The 13,324-nt window shown below is 44.5% G+C and overlaps 1 protein-coding gene across 20 annotated transcripts in view; it reads right to left on the bottom strand.

Moving 5' to 3' along the window:
* Nucleotides 1–12,207: 12,207 nt before the first annotated feature.
* The window catches only part of ABLIM1 (actin binding LIM protein 1), a 188,066-nt gene continuing 186,949 nt past the window's right edge, over nucleotides 12,208–13,324 (bottom strand). For all 20 annotated transcript variants that reach the window (XM_032115907.1, XM_032115903.1, XM_032115889.1 and 17 more), the window contains one exon: nucleotides 12,208–12,744. In XM_032115907.1, the coding sequence (XP_031971798.1) occupies nucleotides 12,631–12,744 (114 nt within the window). In that variant the 3' untranslated portion in view covers nucleotides 12,208–12,630. The remainder of the gene's footprint in view (nucleotides 12,745–13,324) is intronic.

Here is a 13,324-nt window from a genome sequence, read left to right as displayed (position 1 = left end):
TGGCTTTCCCATTAAGGACAGCTGAGAAAATATTAGAAATTTCATCCTCTCTTACAGATTTTACCAGTAAACCAGCATTGAACAAAATTTCTCCCAAGTTAGAAGAAAAAAATCTGTGTGGATTCTCAAGCTGTAAATGGAGGACTTGCCTGAACAGAGCTGAACTCTTGGCACCTTTCAGCACCAAGAAAGCTTACCCGGGTGAGAAGAAAAACTAATTTTATCAAAATATGGGAAAACATTAATTTTTACATCTTGCTACATTTTCACTGGGATTTTTTTAAGCCTCCCCCGTCATCACTGCAAACTGTGGTCTCATGTCAGCTGTGAGCTCGCAAAAGGCTATTTATTCTGGCATTTTCCCAAAAAGAGTGGTTTTCAGCCTGCAGTTTTTCTTTAGGCCTTAACCAGTTCTACTCAGTCGAAGTCAAGGAGCAGAGCTTCTGTGGTCAGCACTGCTGAGGTGGGCAAGGGGAAAGAATGAGAACCTGTGGTCATACGGCACCAATAAACTGCAGCTTGTTTCAGTGGAGGCTGAGTACTACGGAGGAGTCCAAGTTTCCTTCCCTGCTATAAATATTATACGTTAGAGTATGCCAAACTACCTGCCAAAGTGGAATTAACTGCCAGGTAATAGGTCTCACCTATGTCAGTTGAATCTTCCACTTGTTTTTTTTTTTTTTTTGTTCCTGTGAAAAGAGATTTAATTAAGAATCAAGAAATCCGCCTCAGTAAAAACCAAAAAATGCTGTTTCTCTTTTCACACACAGAGCTGTGGAGCTGAATTTCTCCTGCCTTCCTAACCATCATTAAGTATTCTGTTTAAATAGGCCAGCTTCATGCCATCTATAATGAAGTTATAGTGTATTGCTCTGTTATGAATGATGAAGCTGTTGTGTCCTACGGGGAGAAAAATCGCTGTAATCCAACTTTCCTTTTGAAAAGGCCTAATGTATCCACATGAGATCTTCTGGCAGAGACAACTGAGAGAATATAAATAGAAGCTTAAAAGAAGAAGGAGGGGAAGGGGAAAATAACTCCAACAGGGCTGAGTAGCTGAAATTCACAAGTTTAATAGGAAGATGGATGACTGAAGAGCCTGTTCTGTGACACAATTAGGACTTTATGTAGGCCTTTTTCAATTATTTGTAGCTGACAAAATATCACACAAAGGCTGTTTCACACTGCAGGCCAGGTGCCCAGAAATGGTTTTTTTGGAGGAGAGGAGCAACTGGGAGAGTCGCCCAGGACCATGGGCCATTAGGGCTGCCACCGGCTACACTGGGGAATGGTGTGTGCATCACCTCGTGTACAAGTGGCACGAGGGAAGAGTGTCCTGCAGTGCCTGAGGCCCCTGCACACTCAATCCATCATCTGCCCATCCCTAGGGAGCAAAGAGCTGCAGCCACAACAGACTGTGTGGGCAGAAGGGGACTGTACAGTTGCACGTGGTCCAGCCTGGATGCACCTTTCTGGTCTCCCCACAGACAGGCCACAGGTCACAAGTGAGTTCCTGCTACAGGAAGAGGTTTCTGCTGATAGGCAATTCTCAGAACTGAAGCTGTTTCAAGAAATGTTGCCTGTTCTGTCCCCTGCTTGCTTCTCACTGGCCACTCACCAAGCACTATTGTTGTTGTGGCACTTAGTTTTCAGCACAAAGCCATGGCACCACCAAGGAACATCTCTTGAAGTAACCTGCAGGTGTTTGCATGCAGTGTTCACCCCTTCAGAGGCTTCAGTGCTGCAGCTTTAGGAGGTGACATGCAGCAGAGGAGTGGTGATGAACTGGTGAGCTACAGCAGCTTTAGTATCTCACAAGGGACTTGCAGAACATCCTACAAAACCTTCAGACTTCAAGTGCCTTAAATTTGTTTTGGTTTACTCCATTCCACAGTGAGCTAATCTAACTAAAGACATTTGGGGTGATGATTAGTAAATTTGGTTTAAGTTTAGTTAATTAGGAGTGAACTTTCCTGAGTGTCCCCATGTGGAGAAGAAGTCAAATCCTGGGACCTGGGCAGAGGGTCAATTCTGCTTTGCTGAAACTTGCCACTGAGTGGTAATGCCTTCTCTCATCCCTTCCTTTATCTCAGCACTGGCAATGGGTTGGCTGCCTGTCGAGGCTGACAGGCTTGCTGATATGATTAAAAGTTACTCATTTTTTCCTCACAGGGTCAAGTTTTCAGCCAGCTTTTCCCCCCAGGTTATCTGCCTGCCCTGGTGGTACCTCCCTTGTCACTCAAACTGGCTAGGCCCAGGAAAATTCTCCAAAGGGTCCTCTGTTGGGATTGCTCCCAAGGGAGAAAGAGCACAAATGTAATTTTCAGGAAGCTGAACAATTAGTTAGTTACGGAAAACCCAAACTTTGAGTGCCAAGAGATCAGAGCAACATCAGAGTGCTGAAGCGTTATATTCTGGGCTGCCTGAGCACCATGGCAGACCAGTTATCATAGAGTCATTTATCCAATATTTATTGGCCTCAGAAGAAGCTTATTTTCAATTATCTACTATTGTTTCACAAACCTAGGTGGCAGGAGGATTAATTTTTTTTTTGAAAGAGAACAGTTAGAGGGAACAGCAATAGCTGAAACATAAAAATAAAACACACACTTTAAAATCATTCAAAATATCAAACACTGGCTTTCCTCCTCCCACAGTATCTGTGGTCTTAAATGCATCATTGCAAGGGAAATTATTCATGTAGTCTCATCAATAAATCTTACTAAAGTCCTTTATATTGCAGTCCTCATTCATCTAGCAGCAACTTCTCTGTAAACGGTAATTAGGGTAAGAGCTAACTGAGATACCACAGAGTTTGCCCCTGGCAGTCATTGAACATCCTGACTATATCAAAGCTGTGAAGCAGGCATTTCTCAGCAGCAGTTCATTCATTGTGAACCCTGATTCAATTATTACCTTGTCTCTTGTTTCACAGCAAATGCTTTGGTTCACATAAAGCCTCAGAGCCTTTGTCAATGAATTCCTTGAATGGAGTCAGCTGCATTTTGTCTCCTCTGCAGCATCCAGCCTAAATCCAGGAGAGGCAGCCAAGGGGGAGCCCTGTTTCCCTCTGGCAGCTTTACTGGGCTATTCCTACAAAGAGGTTTGGTTCTATCATTGACTCTTCCCTCCACAGCCTGGAGTTGTGGGGGCTGGGATAGCCCAAATTAAGGGAAATAGATGACTCCCAGGTGTGGCAGACCCCAAGCAGCAAAATCAGCCTCCAGATCTGTCAGTCTGTTCCTGGCAGACCTGGCTCACTTTTTGATGCTTCTTCACTGGCTGCCCAGGGATGCACTGATAATTTACATCCAGACCTTTGCTCTTGCCAACTTGGAAGGCCAGGAATTTCACTAAGAGGAGCTCAACTCTGTAGAGATCATCTTCTCCTGACTTAGGTCCAAACAGTATTGCCATAGTTTTAGCAAAGACATTACAATACCAAACAAGAGTGCCTGGCAGGGCTCTGTCCCAGCTTGTGCCCCGAAACACCCAACCTCACACAGACCACAGAGCTCTCAGGGTCTGCACCTGGCTTCCTCTGCCAGCAGAACAGCCACCTCCTCCAGAAGGTGCACGTTGGAGATGAGATTTAGTCCACCCCCTCGCCTCCCTCTTTCATACTGGGGTGGCAGCTGAAACACTCCTCACCTTGTACAAGTACCTAACTCTAGCAGTGTGACCCTCAAACATCTTGGAGACAACGCTACCCTTTTAAACTGACAGTCACAGGAGGTGTGGTGGTACTGCTGGAATTGAAGGAATGCCACCAGCTGCCCTCTCTGCCATGGACTTGAGACAGCTTTCATGACACACAGAGTGTGGTATCACTGGCAGTTTAATGTGGTCTGCTCTTCCTTCAGATCCCACTGTTCACTTGTGGCCACCCCATTTTTCATGCCCAGCACAACTATTTTGGGAGGTTAACTCAAAGCAGGGAACTGACTCGGTTTAAGAAGACAAAAAAACCCCAACGATGCTATGCAATGAAATAAAAAGTAAAAAATGTTTTTTTAAGCAGGATTAGTTCCTGAATGTCACTGAGAGCGACCCCACAAGCAGTCATGCTGACATATCTGATGGCAGGAAAAAGCTGTGGGGGCGTGGGAATACCTTAAGCTGGCTGAACAGCCACCCAGTGCTTTGTCTTATGAAATCCCAGCCCGAGGAGAGGCTGCACTCTGCTGTTTTCCTGCTTCCCCTCTCTTCCTTTCCCCCAAACCCCTGGGCCCCCATCACTGCCATGGCTACATCCAGCCTGGGATGTACATTTTAATCTGCAGTGTGTATATAAAAGAGCTGGAAGCAGAGGCTGTCTGAGACCCACCTGACCTTTGGATGTACAGCAAACTTCCTGTTCCAGGGCTGCCGGCTCTTTAATCTCCCAGCCTTTAAAAAATAAAAGTGAGCCTATGTGAAAAAATGCTTTGTAATGGGGACTCCTGGAACAACTTTTCTCCCTTGCCCTCTGACTGAGCCATGGAAAACAGTAAATATCTCTCCCAAGAGTCCTTTTTAACAATAGAAAAATGTCAGGCAAAACTGAAGTTTCATTTCCCAGCCTTGGACTCCACAGCAGACAGGCACAAAAGCTACAGAAAAAATAAAACATTAAGGAGAAAAAACTCCACTCTTGTTAAGTTTGGAGAGATTTTTGGTGGAGAATAAGCTTCTTTAGGTGGGGAGCAAGTCACACTTGGGAACTGGGTCTCTCCTCTTGCAGGAGGAAGTGGTCTTGGGCTATACTTGACAGCAAATTAGCATTGACATTTGACTTGTTTTGATCTGAGTTATTTACAATGGTATTATCTGTGTATTTTTTACATGCTGTGAAGATTCCCATTGCCAGATGCCTCGCCATGGCTGTAGGATGCAGAGCATTCCACAGTCATTACTCAGGGGTCATAAACTTCACATTACTTGTGGGGAGGAGGGGAGCAGGGGGAAATGGGCTAACAATTTAAAAAAAAAAAGCAATCCTAGACTTAGATTTCAGTGGGCTTGTGTATTTAACCAGAGGGAAATTTAAAATGTGCTTAGGCGGGCTGGCACTGTCACACCGTGGGACCGATGACTGGAATGGATCTTTGTGAATTTGCTGGACACACAGAAGTGCAGTCAGGGATAATGTTCCCTGGTCTGGGGGAGGCTGTAATGGAGCAACTGCTCCATGACACTGCCAGGTCAATGATCCCCAGCTGGGATTGCTGCTTGGGATCTCCAGAGCTTGGGCTGGCAGGACATGTCCCAGGGCTGGCACTGCACTGTAACTGCTGAGGGAGGGAGCTGACTGCCAGCTGGTGGATTTTCAAGAGACAGAGTGATTCTAAAGGGAGACTTTGGGTTTTGAGTTTTTTCTATGTTTGCGAAACTGTCTAGAAAAGTCCCAAGGCCAAATCATAGACTTTCACTTGTGTTTTTTTAAGCAGGTACTTCATGCACAGACCTTCCTTACTTCCTAAAGGAGTGAAGATGCCCAGGGAGGTTAACAGGAGATGCCCCGAGATGCAATCCAAAGAAAGGACATTTCTAACTGCCACCAGGTTGCTCTGCTGGATTTGTTCACAGAGAAGTTTCTCTTGTGCAAGTCTCAGCACACACACAACACAGCAAAAATCCAGGCAGATATGAACCTTCCTAAAGAGTAACTCCTTGGTGGTGTTGAATCCTCCAGCTGTTGCTCTCCAAGCAGGAACCTGAGTCCTCATCTCATCGGAGACTCAGTCCTTAAACACTCTCAACACAGTACATTGAAGTAAAACCCTGGGGAAGCTTTACCTTTGACATGAGAGAGAACCTGTGGAGAGCATCAAGGTAGGGCAAGGGGGGGAGTCTCAGAGGGCTGAGGAGTAGGAGAGAAGATGGAGAACCTGGTATCTGCAGGGCATGGATCCTGCTGCTGCAGGGGCTTTCTGGAGGCTCAAGGACTGTGCAGGGTTTGTGCTGCATCACATCCTCAGAAGCACCACGCGCTTAACTGTGCTGCCACGATGGTCTGCTGGGCCCAGGTGTTCGGCACATCATGGGTGTGATAAACGCCCGATTTCCTTGGATGGCATCATCCCCCACCTTCCACCCCACACCAAGGGTAGGCAGGTTTAAACTCCAGATGATTGAGCAAACACCTCACTTTAAATATAAACCATTTTCAAGATGGGGACTAACATTGTAGCTGAATTTGCAAAGGTCAAGAAAGGAAACCATTTAGCCTTTGAAGCTGACACAACAGCATGGCCTATTTGACCTTGCTGGTATCTCAGGTCATTTTAAACCACAACTGACAACACAAGTAACACTTCTATGTGGTTTGCATGAATATCTATTTCTACTGAGTATCTATTTCTAGTGGATTAGCTACAAGAAGCCTTGTGACAAATTTCAAACCTGTAACTGTCATCTGTCTTGCTCTGATCACTCATATCTCACCTGAGAGCTCTCTTCTTGAGCATACATCCTATTTTGTAAGAGAACTTTGCTATAACTCTGCAAAATGAAAAAAGGAAAACCAAAATAAATGAGGCAACATGAATCCAGAAATTAAGAATAAAGCTCCAAACTTTATTCATTGACTTGAGTACAACAGTGATGCAGATTACAGTGGCACAGGAGTGCAGTATGTGCTGTTTGCAGTATGACAGTGGAAACACTAATTGTACGGAACAGCAACCCAGCTCAACTTCTCATTATGCATACAAGCAGACTTACTGTACAGACAAGACATTGATTCACTTTTACAGAGACTCAGAAAAAGAGACAGATGAATGGAAAACACAGGTACACCTCCCCAAAACGCTGGTTTGTAACATGTGGAGGGAGGAGAAAAGAAAAATAAAACAATAAAAAAATTCTATTGCCAAAATCTACTGATTTAAAGGAAAGTATACCTTTAAAAAATTAGTTTCAGTTTCCAAAGCTTAAAAAAAGCCCCCAGCTGTAAGGCCCCCTTACAGGAAGAGTTGTCCACAACGACCAAGCCTCACTGCTTGGACAGGGCTGATCTGGGAGCGACACACTGAGCTCCTCGCTGTGGGCACACACAGCAGCCAGAGGCTTCCCTGGCTCCAGGGGTGCGGTGCCAGCGAGAGGCTCCACCGCTGCCAGCGGGTTTGCATCTGGGGGGAAGTGCATTCTGTAGGTGTTCCGTGACAAAAGCCCAGGCAAATGTCCAGTGGGACCTGTCAAAGCATCCTAAGGGAGCTAGAGACTCAGCCTGGTAAGGCACCGCTGGGATTCCCACAGCTGCTTCTGCTGCTGAAATGCTGCATTTCCTAACGCCCAGGGGCAAGATCCTGTGGGCCTCGGTTCTGCAAGTCCTGGGAGCAACACCTGTACTAACTGTGGTGATCCTGACAGAACAGGTTACTGTTTGCCTTTGTCATCTCTGTTTTACCTCAAAAGAAGGACCACAGTGCACATGGAAGTACTCCCTCTTCACAAAGACGAGCATTTCTGAGCAACTCATTAGCAGAAATCTATTTCCCTATTAGAAGCCCTTCGGGCAACAAATAATTTATTTTGCATACAGGCAAACAACATTAATGGCCAATTACATTCCCACTTCCTGCACTGATGCTTACATTAAAATTAATAACACTTCTGCCAAATGTGGGCATCACAAAGCTCCTGCCAGCAGAGTTGTCTCACTGAAAACTCGGTATCTTTGCATTGTAATGGATTTTTTGTTGTTTCTTTTTTTTATTAAGCACAAAAAAGGTGTGTGGGAGAAATCACAAGGCAAAACCGATCAGCCAGAGCAGTGGTGCAGCCCATAGTGATAGGAGTGTTTCTACACTAAAGGGAAAAGGCGCATTGTGCTACTGTCACAGTGCTCAGGAGCTCTCTCCTGCTCTTCATTTTGCAGCAATGGGGTAAAAATGTACCACATATTGTCAAGACCAGCCCTTGCTAAGCATCTACCCTGAAGACTGTGCTGGACTCTAGTGGGTGTGTTGACAGGGCCACAAACCAGACCATGACCTGGGGAGAACTGAATGGGGAAGGGGGCAGTGGAGACAAGCCCTAAGCGTCCCTCTGGCATGGAAAGATGAGTGGCATTTTGGGACAGATTAGCTTAATTCTGGTTTCCTGCAAGTGTTTTATTGAATTGTCATTATCACTGACTGGTGTTCCTCACTGCTGTAGGTAACATTCAGGATGTGGACATCCTCCTCCACAAACACATTCCAGAGGAAAGCAATGAATCACAGAGAGAGAGAAAGGGTGGTTTTCATCTGTCTGCTCTACGAGGCTATGGTCCAAATATGCCAACATCTCCTCCTAAGTCAGGGTGAGCCAAAATAAGTCATTCCAAGATGAGTTTAGAGGATGTTCATATTTTTACCATTCTGGGGCCTAATTTTCCTGTTGCTTGTTCTAACAGCTTCATACCATTAATTTCAGTGTGGGTGCTCACACGCTATGAACTCCAAACTTGACTTCCCCACAGTCTGAAACAGGTACTACAGGCTCATGCCAGTGTTTTCCTTTAATCCTGCCAAACATCACCCTGGCAAGCCCTGGAGAAATCAAGCTTATGCCAGCCCTCCTCCTTCCCAGACCTTAACCCTTCTCTGTCCATCAATATTACCCTGTGAGAGACAAACGGATTGTGGAAAGGGATTCACTTCAAAATATGTCTAACTTCAGTGTAGCAAACTTATGAAAGAGGCTGCTGATGACCTCCCTTGAGCAGCAGGACATATGAACTACATGGCTGAGAAGCGATTTCCCAACTACAACAGGAAAAGGGCAGCAAGCACTTCAGTGCCTGGCCCACAGACTTGGGACTATAGGACTTCGTAAGGAGAGATGACATCTATCTTCACAGAAGTAAAAGCACTACTGGAGCCACAGAGATGTCTTACCCCAAATACAGCTATTGAGTTCTGCCAGCCTAACCTTTCACAGCACACTGCAGTACATCCACAACACACCACACTCGATATTTAATGGGCTCCAAATGGGGAGGGCGTGTGCCACACGTGCACCTGTGCTCAAGGACCTGCATGTGTACATAATCCCATGTGTACATCATCCCATGTGTACACGTGGGGTTATTCTGCAACACTTTGACTGGGCCTTGCTCTTACATTGCTCCTAAAGCAGAAAAGGAGAAAGAAGGAGACAAAAGCAAACAGTTTTCAGTCATCTTGGTAATGACATTCTGTTGATAGCATTGATGGGATGGGAATTTGTCAGAAGCTTAAATGCTTTGCAGGAGATAGAAGAACACAAGCATGTACTTAAGGCATATTCATAGAATCACAGAATGATTTGGGTTGGAAGGGACCTTTAAAGACCATCTAGTCCAACTCCTGACATGTCTCAAGGGAACATCAAAGAGGCGAATTACTAAGAACTGCTACTCAATGGATACCAGGAGAATGATTAATTGCCTACAAAGAAAATTCTCCCTAGGGCTACATTTTGTTTTTAGGTGGGAAGACCAGAGGAAGGAACAGAAAATGTTGCAGTGACAATCACTAAGAGCCCACTGCAGAAATCTTCCCTGCCCCATGGCTGGCTGCAGCTGTGGGTTTTGTGGACAGATGATCTGTTGGGGTGTGTCTACATGTAGGTGGTTGGGAATTAACTGTAGGCATGAAACTGAAGCTCAGAAAACCCTTCATGTTCTCAGTGAGGAATAAAGCAGTAGTAAGTCTAGCATAGAGGGCTGTGAACTGACTGACTGCTCCACACCAGTGAGATGGGAGCCAGCAGTGGCCCAAAAATCCAGTCAGAGATGAATTGTTTCTGCAACATCTAAGCTGGCTTCTCTTCATTCCTTCCCAAGATTCAGCTGCAGTTTTAAATTCTCAGTTGATGAGGCAGATCCAAATTACCATGCCATCCTTCACAGCCTAAGAAGCTGAGGGGTTTTTTTTACCTTTTTTTTTTAATTTCCTTTTTTTTATTTTTTTTTTTTTTTTTTTTTTTTTTTCATCCCTTTTTTTTTTTTTTTTTTTTTTTTTTTTTTGCATAGGAGGGAGAGGTAAGAAAACAACCTGGCTTAGTCATTTCTGAAATGACTGGGTAGTGTGTTTGGATGTGCTATGAGAAGTTCAGTAGTAACCTAGAGATGGGGACAGAAAAATGCAGACTGGCAGCTCACATCCTTGAGAGAGCAACTCTTCAGGTCTAAAAGGGGTATGGTCAAGGTGACTTGGACTAAAATACCTGTGATGCCTAATAGTTTCAGTGTCTATAGGATGTGGGATGACAATGTGGAGAATTTTAATAGGTTAAATGCACTAAAACAAATGTTCATCTCAAAGTTAAGCCACACTTTGCAGGTGACCAAACACTGAATTTCTGAGACCACAGCATTCAGGAAGTCTGTGAGTGTAAAACACTGCTGTTCTTTCATCATATGGATTTGGCTTCAGCAGTCACTCAGAAATGCATCTCAACCTGCCCAAGCCCCTAACACTCCCATTTACTTCTCAGAGCTCCTCTAAAAACCTTTCAAATGCATGTTCTGAAAAATGGAGTGAAACATCTTACACTGATCCCTGCTGCAACCTCGTACCACCCAGAGAGCTCACTCACAAGTGTGTGTGTCACAGTGTCCCCAGGGACTTCTGTTCAGTGGGGATGATGCCAGATCTCCATGGTGGCATGTTCTCCAGCTTGTCCCACAGACCCAAATTCCCTTAGCTCTAGGGACATGGAGCAGGTGCTGTGCCCTAGTCTCTGTCTCTCACACACTGAATCTTCATCTCAGATTTTATCAAAGGAACCACAGTGATCTGTCACAACAGGACTTCCTAAACCAGCAAAGAAGAGGCAGGGTTTGGGCTGTCCTGCACAGTTCATGATGAAATGTAATTTGGTGATACAGAGAACTCAACACAGTGATACTGAATCTCAGAACTACACGGGACTGTTTCCCCTTCCTGACTTCCACATTTTAACACCAATGTCTCATATAACAGAAAATACAAAGGTTCTGATGTCTCCAGTGCCTGAAGTTTCTGCATTAAAAAGGAAACCTTGATATTCTTTGACAGACACAGAACCTCAATGTCCCTCTCCTATCAGGAGACAGGCTCATTAGTGCAGTTACGCATTGGCAGTTAAGCACCAAGGAAGAGAAAAAGCTGACCTGGCAGTCACAATGCATCCATTCAATTACTTTGGTGCTCATGTCCTCCTCTGTATAGGACTTGCCCAGAAGCAGTTAAGATATATACAGGCAGTTTTTCAAGCTCCAGCATATTGGAAGAAGACTGAAAGCAATAAGGAGTTCAATGCAGCTCAGAAACTGTCTTGCATGATTACTCTGTCTTCAAAAACCAAGTCAGGCACAAAGGGAAATAAAAATAACCAAGGCTGGAGCTTTTATGCTTCAACAGAGGAAAAGAAAAAAAAAAAGTCTGTGCCCTCTTTTCCAAGCACAAGTGAAAACCTAAATTAACTAAAATGAGTGCTTGGCCCCATGCACTGTGCCATATTGAGAACAGCTACTGCAGTTTAATCAAAAAGCCTCTATTGGCAGAGCTTGGCACCTTGATGGTACCTTTTAATTCATAAACATTCCTCCCTAAGAGGGATGAATTTGCATGTTAGCTTGCAGAGAACCATCCTCCCTGCCGTTGTAAAATCCTACAACTCCACTGCAGTCTGATGAGCTGTACTAGTAATTACTAGCAGGGAGTTTGTCCTAAAATCTCTGGGTGCAAACCAGGGTACACTTAAAATAGCATTTTCTCACTCTGTCACTCCCACGCCCATCCACCCACCTCCTGGAGTAAATTACAAGAAAACTGACTCTTCTCCACCATTCCCATTACTTAAATGATTTTAAATTATTCAAAGGACTGGTTAAGCTCCAGCCTTATTAATTCAAGCAGAAAGTGTGGAAGAGGGAAGACTGACAACGCACACAGCAATTCACTTCCTCTACCCTAGCAAATATTTACAAGGAGTCCATTTTCCAGAAATCCAAGTGGTATGTCCTGCAGGTGAGCAGAGCACCCACCATTGCAGGTTGTGTTACATGAAGAAGTGTCAAAAGAGTGCCAAGTAAGAAACAGTTGGGTGAAAGCCTTAATGTGACCACGTGGATAAGTTACAAGGGGCTTCTCCTTCTCTACAGACCTACCTATGTCCCTCTCCATGTATACACACATATACACACATACACACATACACACACAGAGATAGATGGAGAGATATAAATACATGTGCGCACACAGGCAAACACGCATACATATATATATATATATTTATATATGTATATATTCTCTTCCAGTTCTTGGAGTGGTTACAACTACTTTAGTCTACAAGGCATCCTAAGGGCACTTCCTGGCTCTAGCAATAAAGTCCATCGCATTGCGGAGAGAAGTAAAGGGAGTATCATTGAGGGAGAAGAACAGAACAGTTTTCTATCTTGTATAATAACAGGTAACAGGTTGACACCTCTGAAAACTATCATTGCTGTTTCTGAGCCCAGGTATTTTCTCCCTGCATTCCAGGAGGGCAATTGTTCATCTTGTTCAACTGATGTGTACAGAGGTGCCACTATGTTGATTTTCCCTTTTTGGTGGATAAGTAGTTGCTTCCAAACAGTTTGGACTGTGTGATACAATATTCTATGCATCATTTGTTGTTGGTTTGTTTAAAGGGAGATTAAAAGAGTTTTGCTTTTTTCTTCATGTCGTTGCGTCTCCAGAGAGGTAACTTGTCAAACTCCTGTATTGTCATGCCAAATATTTCTTGAAAAACTTCAGGTGCTAAGTGACGCTTTAAAAAACAAAAAAAAGGAGGGAAGAAAAAAAAAAAAGAAAGGAGAAAAGGCAATGGTCAGTCAAAGCCAAAGAGACACAACAGGAGGTTGGAGTGCCTTAGGGATTTAATGTCGCTGTGTAAGAGCCATTGCTGGAAAAAAATAATGCTTTGGCAATACATATATCCAAGTCCTCATGGACCTGGGTGCCCAAGGAATCAACCAGGGAACTATTTCACTTGCTGAATAAGCAAGAGACAGAGAAATGATTGGTCTGAAGCCATCCAAGAAGCAGTGATAGACCAGAGAACAGGACCAGCTCCTGCACTCCCATCCCAGCTTTAGCAAGTCCCCTCTGCCTATGGAAATCCGAACAGACCCGGGTTTTTCAGGAGAGCTCTGCAGAGGGGCTGAAGGTTGACATGCTCCAAGTTCTGAGAAGGAAGATGTCTGGCCAGCCTAACTGTTCAGCACACTTCTCTACTGCTAATGAAACACTTTTTGGTGCTGTCCTGTGCACAAGTTACTTCTTGTTCAGCCACTTTGGAGTGCACTGGATGGGGAAAGTGTCTCCCTGCGGCACTAATCTAATGCAGC

Source organism: Corvus moneduloides, chromosome 8 (genome assembly GCF_009650955.1).
Source record: "Corvus moneduloides isolate bCorMon1 chromosome 8, bCorMon1.pri, whole genome shotgun sequence".
Taxonomy (NCBI): domain Eukaryota; kingdom Metazoa; phylum Chordata; class Aves; order Passeriformes; family Corvidae; genus Corvus; species Corvus moneduloides.
Note: the sequence above shows the minus strand (reverse complement) of the source record. Positions and strands in the feature narration are given on the sequence as shown.